Source organism: Equus caballus, chromosome 11, assembly GCF_041296265.1.
Source record: "Equus caballus isolate H_3958 breed thoroughbred chromosome 11, TB-T2T, whole genome shotgun sequence".
NCBI lineage: Eukaryota > Metazoa > Chordata > Mammalia > Perissodactyla > Equidae > Equus > Equus caballus.
Genome location: NC_091694.1, coordinates 16,754,066 through 16,774,187, shown reverse-complemented (window position 1 = coordinate 16,774,187; position 20,122 = coordinate 16,754,066). Strand labels below are relative to the sequence as shown.

The following is a 20,122-nucleotide window of genomic DNA, read 5'->3' as shown; positions in this document are numbered from 1 at the left end:
TATCGTTTCAGGTCTTACCATTAAGTCTTACCTTAACGTAATGTAAGTCTTACCTTAAGGTTTTTAAGGTCTTACCTTAAGTCCATTTTGAGTTTATTTTTGTGAATGGCATAAAACTATGGTCAATTTTCATTCTTTTACATGTGGCTTTCCAATTTTATCAACACCATTTGTTGAAGAGACTTTCTTTTCTCCATTGTATGTTCTCAACTCCTTTGTTGAAGATTAGCTGTCCATAGATGTGTGGTTTTATTTCTGGGCTTTCAATTCTGTTGCATTGATCTGTATGCCTGTTTTTGTACCAGTACCATGCAGTTTTGATTATTATAGCTTTGTAGTATATTTTGAAGTCAGGGATTGTGATGCCTCCAGCTTTGTTCTTTTTTCTCAGGATTGCTTTAGCAATTCGGGGTCTTTTGTTGCCCCATATGAATTTTAGGACTCTTTGTTCTATTTCTGTGAAGGATATCGTTGGGATTCTGATTGGGATGGCGTTGAATCTGTAGATTGCTTTAGGTAGAATGGACATTTTAACTATGTTTATTCTTCCTATCCATGTACATGGAATGTCTTTCTATCTCTTTATGTCATCATCAGTTTCTTTCAGGAAAGTCTTGTAGTTTTCATCGTATAGGTCTTTCACTTCCTTGGTTAAATTTATTCAAAGATATTTTATTCTTTTTGTTGCGATTGTGAATGGGATTGTGTTCTTGAGTTCTCTCTCCGTCAGTTCATTATTGGAGTATAGAAATACTACTGATTCATGTAAGTTGATTTTGTACCCTGCAACTTTGCTGTAATTGTTGATTACTGCTAGCAGCTTTCTGATTAATTTTTAGTGTTTTCTATATATAAGATCATGTCATCTGAAAACAGTGAGAGTTTCACTATTTTATTGCCTATTTGAATTCTTTTTATTTCTTTTTCCTGCCTAATTTCTCTGGCCAAACCTCCAGTACTTTGTTGAATAACAGTGATGAGACTGGGCACCCTTGTCTTGTTCCTGTTCTCAGTGGGATGGCTTTCAGTTTTTGCCCATTGAGTATGATGTTGGCTGTGGGTTTGTCATATATGGCCTTTATTATGTTGAGGTACTTTCCTTCTATACCGATTTTATTGAGCATTTTGTTTGTTTGTTTGTTTTTGAGGAAGATTAGCCCTGAGCTAACATCTTCCGCCAATCCTCCTCTTTTTTTTTTTTTTTTTTTTTTTGCTGAGGAAGACTGGCCCTGAGCCAACATCCGTGCCCATCTCCCTCTGCTTTATATGTGGGACAACTGCCACAGCATGGCTTGCCAAGCAGCGCCATGTCCTTACCCAGGATCCAAACCAGCGAACTCTAGGCCACTGAAGCGGAATGTGCAAACTTAACCACTGCACCACCAGGCCAGCCCTGAGCATTTTTATCATAAATGGATGTTGGATCTTATCGAATGCTTTCTCTGCATCTATTGAGATGATCATTTGGTTTTTGTTCCTCATTTTGTTAATGTGGTGTATCATGTTGATTGACTTGCAATGTTGAACCATCCCTGTGTCCCCAGTATAAATTCCACTTGATCATGGTGTGTGATCTTTTTAATGTACTGCTGTATTCGGTTTGCCAAAATTTTGTTGAGGATTTTTGCATCTATGTTCATCAGTGATATTGGCCTGTAGTTTTCCTTCTTTGTGTTGTCCTTGTCTGGTTTTGGGATCAGGGTGAGGTTGGCCTCATAGAATATGTTAGTGCTCCATGTTCGTTGATTTTTTTGTATTAGTTTAAGAAGGATAAGTATTAAGTCTTCTTTGAATGTTTGGTAGAATTCTCCAGAGAAACCGTCTGGTCCTGGACTTTTATTTTTGGGGAGGTTTTTGATTACTGTTTCAATCTCTTTACTTGTGATTGGTCTATTCAGATTCTCTATTTCTTCCTTATTCAGTTTTGGGAGGTTGTAGGAGTCTAAGAATTTATCCATTTCTTCTAGGTTGTCCAATTTGTTGGCATATGGTTTTTCATAGTATTCTCTTATAATCTTTTGTATTTCTGTGGTATCCATTGTGACTTCTCCTCTTTCATTTCTAATTATATTTATCTAAGATTTCTCTCTTTTTTTTCTTTGTAAGTCTGGCTAGGGGTTTGTCTATTTTGTTTATTTCCTTAAAGAACCAGCTTTGTTTCATTGATCCTTTCTACTGTCTTGTTTCAATTTCATTTATTTCTGCTCTAATTTTTATTATTTCCCTCCTTCTACCGACTTTGGGCTTTGTTCTTCTTTTTCTAATTCTGTTAGGTGTAGTTTGAGATTGCTTATTTGAGATTTTTCTTGTTTATTGAGGTGAGCCTGTATTGTGATGAATTTCCATTTTAGGACTGCATTTGCTGTATCCCAAATGAGTTGGTATGGTGTGTTTTCATTTTCATTTGTCTCCAGATAATATTTGATTTCTCCTTTAATTTCTTCAATGATCCATTGGTTGTTCAGTAGCATGTTGTTTAATCTCCACATCTTTGCCCCTTTCCTAGCTTTATTCTTGTAATTGCTTTCTAGTTTCATAGTCTTATGGTTGGAAAAGATGCTTGATATTATTTCAATCCTCTTAAATTTGTTGAAGCTTGCTTTGTTTCCCAACATATGGTCTTTCCTTGAGAGTGTTCCATGTGCACTTGAGAAGATGATGTAACCTGCTGTTTTTGGTTAGAGTGTTCTATATATATCCATTAAGTCCATCTGGTCTAGTTTTTAATTTAATTCTACAATTTCCTTGTTGACTTTCTGTCTTGATGATCTATCCATTGGGGTTAGTGGGGTGTTGAGGTCCCCTACTATTATTGTATTGTTGTTGATATCTCCTTTTTAGGTTTTTTTTAAGATTTTATTTTTCCTTTTTCTCCCCAAAGCCCGCCGGTTCATAGTTGCATATTTTTAATTGTGGGTCCTTCTAGTTGGCGCATGTGGGATGCCGCCTCAGCATGGCTTGATGAGCGGTGCCATGTCCACGCCCAGGATCCAAACCAGCAAAACCTTCTGCCGCTAAAGCAGAGTGCACAGACCAAACCACTCAGCCATGGGGCCAGCCCCTCCTTTTAGTTTTGTTAGTAGTTGCTTTACGTACTTTGGTGCTCCTATATTGGGTGCATATATATTTATAAGTGTTATGTCTTCTTGGTGGAGTGTCCCTTTTTTTTTTTTTTTTTTTTTTTTAAGATTTTATTTTTTCCTTTTTCTCCCCAAAGCCCCCCGGTACATAGTTGTGTATTCTTCGTTGTGGGTTCCTCTAGTTGTGGCATGTGGGACGCTGCCTCAGCGTGGTCTGACGAGCAGTGCCATGTCCACGCCCAGGATTCGAACCGACGAAACACTGGGCCGCCTGCAGCGGAGCGCGCGAACTTAACCACTCGGCCACGGGGCCAGCCCCTGGAGTGTCCCTTTTATCATTATGAACTGCCCCTCTTTGTCTCTCTTTACCTGTTTTGCTTTGAAGTCTACTTTGTCTGATATAAGTATGGCAACACCTGCTTTCTTATGTTCACTACTAGCTTGGAGTATCATCTTCTATCCCTTCACTCAGAGTCTGTGTTTGTCTTTGGAGCTGAGGTGTGTTTCCTGGAGGCAGCATATTATTGAGTCTTGTTCTTCAATCCATCCTGCCATTCTGTGTCTTTTGATTGAAGAATTCAATCCATTTACATTTAGAGTGATTATTGAAATGTGGGGACCTAATGCTGCCACTTTATCACTAGTTTTCCGGTTCTCCTGCATTTCCTTTGTTTCTCGTCACATGAATTTCGGACTACCAATTCAGTTAGGTAGTTTTCTATGTTGGTTTTCTTCTTATTTGTAATTTATGTCTCTGTTCTAATTATCTTTTTAGTGGTTACCATGTGGTTTGCATAAAACCTCTCATAGATGAGAAAGTCCATTTTCTGATAGCCTGTTATTTCCGTAGAATAAGCTGGTTCCATCCCTTTCCTCTCCCCCTTCTAGGTTGTTATTGTCAGATCTTTTTTTCTTCTTGTGTTGTGAGTTTGTGATTAAAATGACGAGATTATATTTATTGTTGGTGTTTCCCTTCCCTTTATCTTTAACGTTATACTTAAGCATTTGCTAACCTGTTCTGATGGAGAGCTGAAATTTTCTGATTTTGTCTTTCTACTTATCTCCTTTACTCAGGGTTTTATAATCCCTTTCCTTTTTTTACTCAGGTATGAGGACCTTTCTGAGCATTTCTTGGAGGGGAGGGTCTTGTGGTGAGGAACTCCCTTAACTTTGGTTTATCTGGGAAAGTTTTTATTTCTCCATCGTATTTGAAGGATATTTTCACTGGATAGAACATTCTTGGCTGCAAGTTTTTGCCTTTCAGAGTTTTTAATATGTCATTCCACTCTCTCCTAGCCTGTAAGGTGTCTGCTGAGAAATCTGCTGACAGCCTGATAGGGGTTCCTTCATAGGTTATTTTCTTCTGCCTTGCTGCCCTTAATGTTTTCTCTTTGTCATTGACTTTTGCAGGCTTCACTACCATATGCCTTAGTGGTTGGTCTTTTCACAGTGATAAAGTTTGGAGATCTGTTAGCTTCTGTCACATGGATTTCCAGCTGTCTCCCCAGGTTTTGAAAGTTCTCAGCTATTATTTCTTTAAACAAGCTTTCTGCTCCATTCTCCTTCTCTTCTCCCTCTTGGATATCTATAATCCTTATGCTACATTTCCTAATTGAGTCAGATATTTCTTGGAGAGTTTCTTCATTTCTTTTTAGTCTTAGTTCTCTCTCCTCCTCTATCTGAAGCATTTCTATATTCTTATCCTCCAAACTGCTAATTCTGTCCTCCATATTATCAGCCCTACTGTTCAGAGAGTCCAGATTTTTCTTAATCTCCTCCATTGTGTTTTTCATCTCCAACACTTCTTTTTTTTTTTAAGATTTTTTATTTTCCTTTTTCTCCCCAAACCCCCTGGTACATAGTTGTATATTTTAGCTGTGGGTCCTTCTAGTTATGGTGTGTGGGACACTGCCTCAATGTGGCCTGATGAGCGGTGCCATGTCTGCACCCAGGATCCAAACCAGTGAAACCCTGGGCTGCCACAGCAGAGCACTCGAACTTAACCACTCGGCCACAGAGCCAGCCCCACCAACATTTCTGATTGGTTCTTCTTTATCTTTCCCATAGTATCTTCTTTATACTTTCCCAAAAGTATCCTGTATCCCTAGTATCAAGCTTTTTTGTGATGTAGCTCCTGAACTCATTGAATTGTCTATCTGTATTCTCTTTTAACTCATTGAGGTTTTTAATGATAGCTATTTTTAATTCTTTGTCATTTAGGTTATAGATTTCTGTGCCTTCAGGATTGTTTTCTGGGCACTGGTCATTTTCCTTCTGGAGATGTAATATATTTTTTCATACTGCTTGATGGCATGGATTTGTGCCTCTACATAGAGATAGAGTTTGGTTACTGCTTCCACTAGGGGATAGGGAGCAGCAGCTGTGTAATCTGCACTGACCAGGATCCCTGTCAGCTGTTCCTGACTCAGCCTGGGCCCCTCCTTGGGATTGCAGTGGCCCTGAGGGGTCTCCTGTCAGCTGTGGGAACTTCAGGTTGCTGGTGCCTGCTCCCACAGACCCGCTTAGACATGCTCCCTCCGTAGGGTCTGCAGCGGTGCTATGGGCTTTCACGGCAGCCAGGAGCTGGTTCGCTCAGACTCACAGCTCTGCCACTGTCTGGTCCCGCTGGATCTCACTTGCCCACTCTGGGCCGCCACAGAGCTATGAGCATCTAATGCAGCCAGTGGTTAGCTCACCCAGCCATGCCACTTCTGCTCTTAGGTTCCCCAGCCTTTGTGCTTGGTGGGCGTAGCCTCTCCAGTAGGACCAATCAGAGGTTCTCCCTGAAGCCACTGTGGGACCGTGGATTGTCCCCCTGGACCAAGAAGCAGTCATGCTGGGGCTCCAGATTGTCACCGCCCACTCGCGCAATCCCACTGGATCTCACTTGCCCCCTCAGGGCCACAGCAGAGGTGTGGGTGTTTAATGCAACCAGCGGATAGCTCACCTTGCTGAGCCACTCCTGCCCCAAGGTCTCCTAGCCTTTGTGTTTGGTGGGTGGGGCCTCTCCACTAGGGCCGACCAGAGACTCTCCCTGCAGCTACTGTGGGACCATAGATTTTCCCACTGGTTCACAGGGCAATCATGGGGGGGCTTAGGGCTGTGGTCACCTGTTTCCATGGTCATGCCAATGCACATGTTCACCCTTGGGGGTGGTGCTATGAGCGTGCTGTGAGCTGGGAGAGAGTCACTCACAGGTACTAGGCTGTCAGGGGCCAGAAAGTTTTCACGTATCTCCACCTCCTCCCCAGGGATAGTCCATCCACCTCCCAATGTATAGCAGCATGGGTCTCTCAGGCATCCTGAGGTGCTGTGTGAGTATCCTCTGTTCATCAATGAATGTCCAATTAGTTGTAGTTCGAAAGGAAAGAGACAAAGAAAACTGTTCACTCCACTATCTTGCTGACGTCAGTCCTCAGTAACTGTTTTTATTTCTAGTTATTGTTTTAGTTATTTTTCAAATTAGCCTGTTCTTTTTCCCAATTTTTTATTCTTATGGTTTCTATGCTTTCTTTTCTTTTTAGTGGATTTTAAATATGCAGTGTTTCAAATATGTCTCCCTATCTCATATGCCAAGCTTACAGTGTAATTATATAAATACAAATTCACTCAAGGTGAAAATTTTTACAGGAAGCCAGCTTTTATTGTCATTTTTAAAACTAGTCCCATAATTCAGGCAAAATAAGAAGAGGAAGGTGAAGGGGACAGGGAGGCCCAGAGGAGGGGAAGGAGAAGAAGGAAGAAGAGAAAACAAAAAGAGAAAAAGTACACAGCTGTTATATTAGTGGTTGAATTATTTATATTACTCATCAAATAGCATCTAAACTACTGAGAAATTATACAATCCCTATTTTACTTATTATATATGATATTGTCTTATCATTGTAAGAGATACTCTTCGTTTAGGTTAGAAGAAAAATTTCTGACTTTCTTCCTTGATTCTAAATAGCTAAATAAGCCCTCATTATGCCGTGTTCTTCCTCCTGCACCTGGGAAGGGTATTTCATATATATACATGTTTCTCTTTCAAAAGGAGAGAAGATTCATACTGAGGACCTGAAAGATGTTCTGAAAAACATGGGTATAGAGATCACAAATAAGGAACATAAAAAGCTGGTGAAAACTCTGCCAGTTTCTGGTAAGCATTTAAGCGTATTTTACTTCACTGATGTCTAAAAATTTGTTAATTCAACAAACATTACTGAAAATCAGTTGTGCGCATGGCAGTATACCAACTCTGGGAGAACAAGGACCATGTCTGCAGAGACTGTGTTTCCTCAAGTCCTTGCCATCTTAAAGAAAACTTCAGGAAGGTTGGTTTCAAGGTTTTGTATTAGAAATTCTAATATTTGAAACACTTTGTGTCAATTGAAAATATTTTTTTAAAGATTCAGTCCTAGCATTTTTTAAAATCCTGTTCTTATCATTTAGATTTTGATTTAAGAAACAAGACCTCTTAAGAAGTCCCATCATAGGACAAATAAGTTCTCACCAAAGAACCTTTGGGAGAAATTTAAGGTCTAAGCTGGAAAAAGATGAAAGGACAGAAGGGTTGGAAAGCTGAAGAAAGAGAAGATAAAGCCAAATTAGAAAGGATAAAATGGGAAAGGAAAAGCTGTGTGTGTTTTAGCACAGTAGGGTGCCACTAACAATAGCTGTATTCTATCCAGTGGATAGATTCACTACACTGAGTTTTCTAAACACTTTTCATTTCATTGAGAAAGAGTCATGACAAATTTCTAAATTTTCCCTTTCTGAGAGTAACCACTTTGATTTTTTATGAATCACCGAAAATCAATAATGTTTTATCTTACAGCTGATAAAAAGGTGTTTGAGAAAGAATTACGGGAAGGTGTGAAATCTTTCAAAGGTGAGTGAGAAAAAAGGATAAGGACAATAAAATCTGAGATTGTTGTAATTTTTTTAGATTATATAAATAATTTATAATTATATAAATAGTCAAAAATGGTGCATTTATTCAACAAATATCCTACTATGTGCTGGGTATTTGAGAATACAGTCACGTGTCACTTAACAATGGGGATACATTCTGAAAAATGTGTCATTAGATGATTTTGTCCTGGTACAAACATCACAGAGTATATTGAAGGGAAACAAAATTTGCCATCCCAAAACATGTCTTTTTAACATGAGGATTATTTTAGACTGATTATTTGTAAGAAACAAAAGACCCGGAAAGTTTTTCTTGTTACTTCCTCCTTAACTACCAAAAAGAATTCAGATTAAAAAAAAACCTGTCTCAGGAAGCGAGCTCTCACCTTGGCATCACATGGACCAGGTGGTCAACAGGCAGGAACCTAGAAAAACCTCTGTGTTGAGCTCTCTTCTGTGTTCTTCTGTTTCTATGTGGACAAACAAACACTTGTTTTCCAGACATTTGCTCCTTTTCGCCTACCTGTGAATTGCCTTCCTTTCCTTTGAAGGCCCTGACTCTCCTCACCCCCACCATCTTCTTTTGTCTTTAGCTGAGGATGGTATTTAAGATGAGGGCTTCAGCCATTTTGGTGAGTTACTTAGTTTTCCTGGGTTTCTCCCATGTATACATGTTATTAAACTTTTAGGATTTTTTCCTGTTAATCTATCTCGTGTCAATTTAATTCTTAGACCAGCCAGAAGAACCTAGAAGAATAGAGGAAAATTTCTTCCTCCCCTACAGTACTTACACAAACCTAGATGGTATAGCCTCCTATACACCTGGGCTATATGATACTAATCTTACAGGACCACTGCCATATATGCAATCCGTCATCAAACGAAATGTTGTTATGTAGCACATGACTGTAATCTGGAATATATAAAGTAGCATGCAGAAAAAATGTAATTGCCCATAATCCCAAATAATAGTACCTTTTTTATTACAGTTCTCTCTGTTCTTTTTTCTGTGTATATGTATGTGTTGTTAATTAAACTCTTACTGTATATTTTATGTATCCTACACTTAATCCTAAGATTTTAGTATAAGAATTTCACCATGTGGTTTAAAAATTCTTTGTAGACATCCTTTTGTTTTTTAAAGATTTTATTTTTTTCCTTTTTCTCCCCAAAGCCCCCCAGTACATAGTTGTATATTCTTCGCTGTGGGTCCTTCTACTTGTGGCATGTGGGATGCCGCCTCAGCGCGGCTTGATGAGCAGTGCCATGTCCACGCCCAGGATTCGAACCAACGAAACACTGGGTCGCCTGCAGCGGAGCACGCGAACCCAACCACTCGGCCACGGGCCAGCCCCTGTAGACATCATTTTTATTGGGTTACATTATAATTTACTTTATCATTCTTTTCTTATTGAATATTTAGGAGGTAGTCTCCAATGTTTTGCTCTTATACGTCTGTGATCTTTGTACATAAATCTTCATCCAACTTTAAAGTCATTTTCTTTGGATAGATTCTTCCAACTGGAATTACTAGGTCAAATGATCTTAACATGTTTAAGGCTTTGATGTATACAAGTGAAGAAGAGTACCCATTACCATTACGCCTGGCCACAATAGATTATTTTCATATTTTTTGATCCTTGCTAATTTGATAGAGGGAAAATGGAGTCTAATTATTGTTTTGATTTCTTTGTTATCAATGAAGTTGAGAATGTTTTTATATCATTATGTCTTTCCATCATTTAACTATTTGTTCTGACCTTTTGCCCATTATCCTATTGGAATCCGAGCATTTTTCCTATTAATTTGAATGACCTGTTTATTAATTAAAGATATTAGCACATTCTCATATCTATAGAAAATGTTTTTCTAGTTGGTTATTTGCATTTTTATTTTATTGTATTTTTACAATGGCTTTATTGAAATATAATTCACATACCATACAATTCACCCATTTAAAGTGTATGATTCAATGGTTTTTCATATATTGACAGAATTGTGCAACCATCACCACTGTTGATTTAGAACATTTTCATCGAGCCAAGAAGAAACACTGCACCCGTTAGCAATCGCTCCTCATTCCCCGCAGCTCTTCCAGACCTAGGCAACCACCAATCTACTTTCTGCCCGTTATGTTGTATTTTTATATACAGACATTTTTCATTTTTATGTCTTTAATTGTATCAGTCATTCTTTCTGTAATTTCTTCTTGTCTTTTTGTATTTAGAAAGTCCCTTACTATCTAGACAGCATATAAAAAATTATTTACATTTTATCTTTGTTTTCCTAAGTTTTCATTTTTTACATTTAATTATTTAACTCATCTGAAATACATACTTTGACTCTTTGTAAATCCTCATATTTTATAGTGATTTGATCAAAATTACACCAATAGTTTTCAAATTATTCTGCCTCATTAACCAGTTTTTTTAATGTATAATTACATTAAGAAGGTAATTTATTGTTACTATAGCAAATTTCAAATCTCACTTTTTGACTGGAATAACATGACTTGGTTGTCATCTTGCCTAATTTACCAGAGTTGCCACACTCTTTCCTTACTTTTTTCTCCCCAGTATAAACTTCTCCCAGAAGTTTAGTTACGGGATTTTGTTCTGTTTCTGATTCCCACATAACTTGCTGTAAATAATTTCTTTGTGCTTTCATTTCTAGGTAGGGGTTGCTGCATTTTTCATTTTGTGACCTCCTTATCTACTTTTTCTTGTTTTTATTCAGGAGGAAAGGTTACTGTCAGTGACCTAAGAAATGTTCTACAAAACACTGGGTTCAGACTCGAAGCAAATGAAATCCAGGACCTGCAGACCCACCTACCAGTTACTGGTAAGCATTTAAGACACCTTCAACCTATAGACATTGACTAGTCTACTGTGAGAGCAGTGAGGAAACACATGTCGGGGACGGAAAAACTGGGGACAGAGATACAATTTAGTGGTTGTTGCTGAGGTCCAGATGATAAGGTCTTATTTAGGGAACCATACTGGTGATATATGGGAAAGACTGATTTGATGTGGTAGGTAAAAGAGAGGGAGAAACTAAAAGTATGAACCAAAGGTTTATAGCTTAAATGATTGACACAAAACAAAAAAAGAGGGATGGGGGTAGACAGAAGAAGAAGAAGAATGAAGAGAAAAATTGTGTTTAAGATGTAACTGAATTGAGGTAATTACAGGACATTTAGATACAAGGTATCAGACAATGGAAAATGCATTCCCTAGTTATTAATCTTTAAGTAAGATTCCTTCAAACCCTGAGGACCACCAGCAAGGTTAAAACAATGCCTCACTGTCCCTATGAGTACAGGAATACCAAAAAAAATAGAAAGATAAAATAAAGACATGTTAGAGAGATCAGGAATGGAATTAAAGAGTAGGATAAGGAAGAAAGATAAAAGAAAGAGATAAGAGTAAGAGAAAAGAAAAAGAGTAGGAAAAGATTATATAAAGATATATACATAAGGATATAGACTGACCATTTTGTTTTTTAAACAGCATAACTGAGATGGTATCAGGGCTGAGTTGAAAGGACCCAGACTGAAGAAAAGGAGGGGAGTAATCTCTTCTTTCTTCACCAGAGCCCCCAAGCTGAGCCTGGTAGTTAACATTAGGATGCAGATCACCAAGAATCTTGACTGGCATGAGAGGCTGGTTTCAAGTCTCCTTATAATAACGTGGAACCCCAAGGACCAGGAAGAATATCTTTTACTAGGGCAGGACTTCATTATTCAAGAATCAAGGTCCTAAATTTTAAATACATTTCTTTTTTTTTATTGATTCATTCAACAAGTATTTATTGAGTGCCACCAATATTCCAGCATTGTGTTAGCATTGCTTTATTTACTTGGCAAATATTTATACTCTCTCTCTGCAGCATGTTTACTAGAAACTGAGAATGTTTAGTACAGGAACAATGGAGACATGATGTCTGCCCTTAGAGGGAAATGCAAAAATACAAGAGAACTAGCGAAGTTTAAGGATGAGGAACTCCTGGGCTAAGTGATAAATGTCTACTGAAGTTGGATTAAGCAACAAAAGTAAACTGAATCTTGCCTATTATTGTATGTACCCTCTAACCCAATGGTTCTCAAACTTTTTGGTCTCAGAACTTCTTTACGCTCTTAAAATTTATTGAGGATGCTCAAGAGCTTTTCTGTTTTTGTAGGTTATATCTATCTATTAATATTAATTGTACCAGAAATTAAAACACATTTTAATTTTTTCAGTTCATTTTAAAGTAATAAAAATTCTGCTACATGTTTAAAAACATATTTTTTTAAAATAACTATGTTTTTCCAAAATAAAACAAAAAATTTAGTGAGAAGAGGGGCATTGTTTGACATATTTACAAATTGCTTTAATATCTAGCTGCTTTCTCATATCTGCTTCTGCAGTAAATCTATTGGGATATGTTGTTTTGGTTAAAGTATATAAAGACAATCTGGTCTCACACAGATGTATGTAATTGGCAAAGGAAGGAGTATTTTAATAGCCTTTTCAGATAATTGTGGATATTCTTCTTTGATATTACCCAAAAACCAAACAAGTGCTAGCTTCTTAAAGTTCAGTTGCAATATGGGATCAGAAACCATATCAATAAACTTTTTATACTTGTTTACATTAAAATATGTTGGTCTATCCTACACTTTCATCTTTACCCATGCTTGATTTTGTAACATCGTGCTTTGGTTGTTTGGAAAATATTGATTCACTGAGTTATATAGATCTTCCAAATATTGGCACATTTCATTATTCAATATCAAAAAATCACATTTGTTAATATCACCACCAGTCTTATCAAAAGAGTGTTTAAGTATTGGGAAGCTATCAAGTCACGATGTAGATATAAAGTTTCCAAAATTCAAATTTTTGTTTGAAAACTTGAACTCTACCATTAAAACATCTACTGTCAGCTGTTTTCTTAAAATAACAGATTCATCTCGTTCGTTTTCAAGAAGATGTTTCCCAAATACCAAACTCTGAGCCTGTCAGTGAAAATGGTGTTCCATGAAAAAGCAGCTAGTTTGCTTTGCAACTCAAACAATCACAGAAGTTCTTTTCCTCAAGAAATCATCATGTTTTAGTATGGAGCTGACGTGTTTTATGCAGACTTCTCTTTTCACTATACAAAATATTAAAAATCTGTGTCCTCAAGGGTTAACATTTAATAAAACTAATAACTTTTGCTGCTTTATCAAGGACATTCTCAAGTGAAATTGACATTATTTGACTACAAGTACGTACAGGGAAGCACACAATGACTGCTGCTACAGTGTGTTGCCACTGCCTTGATTCATGCAGATGCCAGCAGTTTAACCCACCACGGCTTTTGCACCATCAGTGCAAACATCAACACAGTGAAAAAGGCAAAGGGTATTGGGTGACTCCAAAGGTTCATGGACCACACTTTGGGAACTGCTGTCTGACCTCTCTCAGCCTTCTACTCAGTGCAGGAGAACTAGGTCTGAAAGGAGGAGAACTGGCCCGTGGGATGGAGCTGACTTCAAACACACACACAACTCCACTCACCATAATAGGCTAAAAATTTTTAACAGCTAACAGCTTATGAAATTAAAAAAAGAAGTTATATTAATTGAATGGATATACATTTAAAGCTTAAATTTTCTTTCTTCTATTACATGTTCTTGTGGATTGAAAACTCTAGAATAAAGCATGAAAATTATTGGGATTCCATGTACCCTATCTTTATTTAAGAATTTTATATAATTTTTCAAGTCTTGTTATCTTCATCTGGGTCTAAATTCTGAATTTTCTTACAGAAGATGAAAAGGTTGACTTAGATGTGTTGATGGACGCAGCAAACGCTTTTACAGGTGAGTGAGAATTTGTATAAGAAGTTATAAAATTGAGATCTTGATGCTTTGCAGAGAATTAATTTTTTAAAATAGTAGTTTACTCTCCCCAGCCATCATTAGTAAGTTCACTCTGCTCTTTTTCCTATATATTGATAATTTTATTGACAACACTTCAGATTATTGGAGACTTAGGAAAAGTGTGGGCACTCTCAAAAAGAAGTATTAACTTGTCCAATATTTTGGCCAGTAATGTGTTCATTTCTATAGTGTTTGAACAATCAAAATATAGGTGAACACCGTGAGTCTCAATGTGAAGTTTTTGCATCAGGAAATATGATCACTATAAACAGTCATAATAATTCATAATCCCATAATTCAGATCATGAAGTAGTAACAGAGATATTACTTGCCTGTAGAATTATGTAGATTCTATATACCATGATAAGACATTGGGTAGTGATACTGCCTCTCTATCACTCCATGCTATATTGACTCATACACAGAATAGAAGTGTTATCTTCTTATATGGATTAAAGAACGTTTTCAGGTACTGAATTTCACAATAACTTTGTGTAAGTGAAGTCAGCTCATGTATTTAAACTTTTTATCCTGCAGTTAGAAATAATGCTGTGCTGGATTATGTTTTTCATAATTTAGAATAATTAGATCTCTTAATATTGTCACCTGAAACAATTCCCATCTATTCAAAGGAGAAAAGGTTGAAGCCAGTGATTTAAATAATGTGCTGGGAAACATGGGAATCAAGCTCACTGAAAAAGAAGAGTTGATACTATCAAAAACACTGCCAATCTCCAGTGAGTATTTAACGTACCATCATATGAGGTGCTCAGGGAAATGAGGTACTGTGAACTTCTGGGTGAGAATTGTCCAGTGCCTAAAATGCAGTTCAGACATAAGAAACCCTGTTCTTGTCACTTGTGTTTTAATTTGGAAGTGAGAAACTTTCTTTTCCATTCAGCCAATGAGCCCCTGCTAAATATTTTAACAGCTACACAGCTAAATTATTTTGTAGCCCCCTGCACGTGCCCCACATCCTCAGTCCCTCCCCTAGAGCCCTCCTATCTCTTCGCAACCAGCAACTAAAAGGGAAACACCTGAGGGGCTGGCCCCGTGGCCGAGTGGTTAAGTTCATGCGCTCCGCTGCAGGCGGCCCAGTGTTTCGTTGGTTCGAATCCTGGGCGCGGACATGACACTGCTCATCAAACCACGCTGAGGCAGCGTCCCACATGCCACAACTAGAAGAACCCACAATGAAGAATATACAACTATGTACCGGGGGGGCTTTGGGGAGAAAAAGGAAAAAAAAAAAAAAAAAACTTTAAAAAAAAAAAAGGGGGGAAACACCTGAGAGCAGAGGACCTCTAGGACCACGTGCTTATATTGTCAGTATCCATTCTGTTTGGACAGTGGCCCAACCAGTCAGTCCCTCAAAAGTTCTACCTCCTGGACACCTGCATAGGCTTGCCTGCAAAAACCCTAAAGGCCAGCCTCTGCTTCACCTGTGCCTCCTGCCCAGTCCCAGGAACTCCCATGTAGACGTCCTTTCCCCTCATAGCTCCTGTCCCCAGTTATCCCCCAGACAAGAGCAAGCCTGCCCATCACCAAGGGGGCTAATGCCCCCGGTGGCAGAAGTAGCACCCTGGACAGCAAATGCTCAATGCCCATATGAATTCTCCCAGTATACACCTCAGGCTGCACCACTCACTATGTCTAGCATTTCCCCAGATTGCTCTCAAGGGGCCAATTATGAGAACTGCAGCATTCTTAGGATGTTGGCTCTAAGAGAGCAGGATAGAGATGCAGAAAGAAGCAGATGGACTGTACAGGCGACTACTGCAGATGCATGCCAGGTGCTGAGGGTTCTGTCAACACTGCACACATTCCTGCCACAAGATGGAGGCCTCTGGGGACACCTGGGGATGGGTTAGGCTGGCAGATGCCCCTTGTTTTCTGTCTCTGTTGAATTTCATCTCCATTTATGAGATGAGTTTGTTTAAAGAACAAAATCTTTTTCTTATTTAAATATTATTTTATATTACTGGTTGGGATAATTATTTTTAATATCATCCCTTTATAGGCTCTACCATTAGGGTTGGAATACCTCATGGGCCTAAAGCATAGGCTTCAGAAAAACAGAGAAAGGCAGAGGGGTCAAAGTGCAATTAAAGAAGAGAAGAAAAAGAAGCATGCGCGTGTGTGTGTGCGTGTGCATGTGCGTGTGTGCATAGACGGCATCAACTACTGCCGTGTGTTCCAGCTAGGGGATAGATTGACCACACTGAGAGCAGTCCTTATCTTTTGTTATTATTTGAGGGTAAAATAGAATAAATTTCTAGGTCAATCATATAAAATCCCTTATAAAATTATAGAGTTCCTTATCCTTTTTCGTTTGACTTGAATTTTACCATATCTTACAGGAGATGGAAAGGTGTATAAGAAAAGATTACTAGCTGGTTTGAAGCCTTTCAGAGGTAAGAATTATGAGAACAGCAGCTAAAATTTATTGCACTTTGCATTTGCTTTGTAAAACTTCTGATTAGAATCTTGCTATTCCAGTATTCCACTGGCCTACTGATACTGAATTTATGCCTCATAACCTACCATTTTTCTTTGGGTATAACTACATTTGAGGAAGTCATTGTTAGTAATATGTACCAAGTTTGAAATTCTGATTTCATTTAGGTTGCTTATCTTTATCACAATTCATCAGACTTGTCTAATTCTTCTTTATCATCCATGATGACTTCAATTAAAAGTTACAGCACAGGGGCCGGCCTGATGGCACAGTGGTTAAGTGTGCACATTCCGCTTCAGCGGCTTGGGGTTCCCTGGTTCGGATCCCGGGCGCAGACATGGCACCGCTTATCAAGCCATGCTGTGGTAGGCGTCCGACGTATAAAGTAGAGGAAGATGGGCAGGGATGTTAGCTCAGGGCCAGTCTTCCTCAGCAAAAAGAGGAGGATTGGCAACAGTTAGCTAAGGGCTAATCTTCCTCAAAAAAAAAAAAAAAGTTATAGCACAGTGTTGAGGGAGCATTTTCTCTTCTCAACTCCAACCCTGATTATCTGGGTTCACTTGAATGGCCAATGTTTCACTCTTCACTTAGGGTGGATGCATACTCAAAGCAAGCATCGTCTACTTCTTGGACTTACTTCTGTTTCTAATTTACATTCTCTTCTTTCCTAAGGAAAAAAAGTCCATGTCAATAACCTAGACACCCTCACAAAGAGCATGGGAATTCAGCTTGAGAAAGAAGATTGTGAGGACTTACTGAAACATCTGCCAGTTGATGGTAAATATTTCAGATACCATTGTACCTAGGGAGATCAGGGCTTCTATCTGAGCACTTCTGAAAGTACATTTATTTTTTAATCTCTTTAAATACTTATGAAATATTTCAAACATACATAAAAACAGAGAACAACATAACAAACACTGTGTATCCACTGGCTACCATTAACAGATGTTAGCATTTTGCCATATTTGCTTCATACATCTTCCTTCCTTACCTTCCATGTATACCTGTATACCATTTGTTTTATGAGATAAAGTTTCATTAATGACACATTAAGACCAATTTAGCTGGATAAAAATGTCAAAGAGGCAAAAATAGGATAATTCATTAGGAAGAAATTGCTAAGAGATGAGCCCAGCCTTCTTTAGAGGGCTCTTCGATTCAAACACAGAGTCAATGGCTCTGTTTAAAAACCTAAGGGGGCCAGCCCCAGTGGCCTAGTGGTTAAGTTTGACATGCTCCACTTCAGTGGCCTGGATTCGGTTCCTGGGCATGAACCTGCACTACCCATCTATCAGTGACCATGACTGTTATGACAGCAGCTCACATACAAAAAAAGAGGAAGATTGACAACAGATGTTACCTCAGGGCACATCTTCTTCAGCAAAAAGAGCAAGATTGGCAACAGCTATTAGCTCAGAGTGAATCTTCCTCAGCAAAAAAATAAATAAGTAAAAACCTGATGAAAAATAAGCTTCCATCAGCGAGCAAGACAGCACATCTTTCAGCAGAGCTAGCACCCACCAACCTAAAATGAACAAATCATTCTTCTCCCCTAATTCGGGGTTCCTCCTCAAGCAGTGATGGCAGGTGTAGCTAAGGTGGGCCACTGCTACCAGCAAACATCTTCTGTGCTACCCTTACTTGTACCTGGCCTTAACATATAAAACAGTCTAGCTCATAGTTGAAAATTTCACTCTCCCTGGGATTAACAATGTTGGTAATTATCCATCATTTTGTCAGGCCCCTTTTCCTATCATGAAAAAAGTCCCCATAAATTACTTTCTAATTGTGATATTGCCCCCACATTAGCTAGGGATCCTCATAATGCTTCCTACGGGAAAAGGTAGGGTTGAAGTATTTTTAGAACCCTGGATTAAAAAAAAAAGACAGAATAATTTTTTCTAATCCAACAGTGTGTCTATTTCTGTACCACTGGAATTCTCTCATTTAGCTAACACAGACTATATGCGAACTATGTAAACTAGAGAGTGGAACAATTTTTACCTGGTAGTATAAAGAAATAAGGCATCATCCCTGTTCTCAAATAGTTATGGTCCTGAGGGGTGGGGGGAGGGGAATGTAAGCAAAATTGAGAGCGTGGAAAGATGGCATCCTGTTACAGTTTAAGGGTCAGCTGTATACGTGAATAAGTGACTTCTAGGTTTCAAATTCAATCTTGTCTATTGAAATATGTTTCCCTTATTGGGTCTGAAGGAAGGGAGAGGCCTGTTAGAAAGGACTGCTATTAAAGTTGCTTCATCTCTATGTTTAGGGTCACTGATACTTTACAGAAAGTGGTATTAATTAAATGGATGTTGACTTTAACATTTTGATCTTTTTCTTTCCTCTGTTTCTTGCTTATTTTGAGTTAAAAGAATTACTAAAGAAAATTATGAAAAACAGCTGAGTTCTAACCCTTTATATTACTAGTTTAATTTTTCGTATCATTTTTATAAGTCTAAGATTTGGTCTCTGTGCCTGAATCATCTTTTCTTACAGAGAATGAAATGGTTGATTTGAATGTGGTGATGGATGATGCAAAAGCTTTTACAGGTAAGTAAGAGGTTGTGGTGAAAGGGAATTCATTATTAAGACCCTGTAATTCATTATAACTAAGCATTATAGAAAAAAAATAAGATATTTTTAAACAGTAGTTTTCTGTTTGGGCTATTACATGCTAAGTTGACTCCCTACAAATTTAATGGTTAAATGTTTGTTTTATATTCTTATTGTTTGATTTGGGATTTTTCCTGTATAGACCTATATTATGTGGAGTTTTGACCAATAATGTTTTCCACTTCACCATTGTTTAAACAACCAAAATATAGGTCAATGCTTTTCAATCTCAAGGTGAGGCTTTTGTAGGATAGCCAGGAAATATGGTTACTGTGTCAAAAGACCCAATAATTCAGGAAATATAATGGCATTTGACTTGTATTGGAATTATATAAGCTCTCCTTTTGCTTGAATTAAAAGTATAAATTCTATTTCTGACTTAATCCATACACACCCACATGTCCTTTGCATCTACATAGTTTAACAAGTTGCATTGTCAATTTGCTCTTCTAATTAAGGATGTTGCCACAAAGGTAATCTTTTCCACAATTTGCAATCATTCGTCCATTTCTAAAGTTCTTACGTTAACACTTCTCATCTTTCCAAAGGAGAGAAGATTGATGTCAGTAATCTGGACAATGAGCTGAGGAAACTGGGGCTAGTACTCACTGATAAGGAGAATAAGGAGCTGCTGAAAATTCTACCAGTTCACAGTGAGTATTTAGCACATCCTTTGAAGTCTGGATTTATGGGCTTGTGTGTGAAAACCACTGAAATCATATATGTGTATGTCCAATAAACCATGTTTAGAAAATACAATTCTCACATAAGAAGAAATCCTGTTCTTGTCGCTTACATTTTAATACTGAACATTGGCAACATCTTTCATTCGTCCCTCACCATCAAGGCTAAATTATCCTGTCACCCTGGGAGCACTGCCTAATCTAAATCATGACCAAGGAGAAGAGGGAAATCAGGGGAGTACAAGAAGGAAGGAAAAGGGGAGAAACGGAAATAGAGACTGTTTCCAATTCAACCAATAGGTAGATTTACATCAGTGAAAGCTTTCTTCATCTTTGGTTTCATTCTTATTTGCGGGTAAAAAGAATAAACTTCTAAACAAATCTGAAGGTTTTTTTCCCTCAGAAATTATAGATGTTGTATTATCTTTGTGCTGTCTTTGTTAATCTTCCCATCATCTAACCCATCTTCTTAATTATGTCT

The 20,122-nt window shown here is 38.0% G+C and overlaps 1 protein-coding gene across 2 annotated transcripts in view; it reads left to right on the top strand.

The window, feature by feature from the left end:
• The window catches only part of EFCAB3 (EF-hand calcium binding domain 3), a 498,542-nt gene that overhangs the window by 426,859 nt on the left and 51,561 nt on the right, over nucleotides 1–20,122 (top strand). For both annotated transcript variants that reach the window (XM_070227127.1, XM_070227129.1), the window contains 9 exons: nucleotides 7,114–7,218; nucleotides 7,897–7,950; nucleotides 10,710–10,814; nucleotides 13,768–13,821; nucleotides 14,514–14,618; nucleotides 16,242–16,295; nucleotides 17,012–17,116; nucleotides 18,842–18,895; nucleotides 19,507–19,611. In XM_070227127.1, coding sequence (XP_070083228.1) covers nucleotides 7,114–7,218; nucleotides 7,897–7,950; nucleotides 10,710–10,814; nucleotides 13,768–13,821; nucleotides 14,514–14,618; nucleotides 16,242–16,295; nucleotides 17,012–17,116; nucleotides 18,842–18,895; nucleotides 19,507–19,611 — 741 coding nt within the window. The remainder of the gene's footprint in view (nucleotides 1–7,113; nucleotides 7,219–7,896; nucleotides 7,951–10,709; nucleotides 10,815–13,767; nucleotides 13,822–14,513; nucleotides 14,619–16,241; nucleotides 16,296–17,011; nucleotides 17,117–18,841; nucleotides 18,896–19,506; nucleotides 19,612–20,122) is intronic.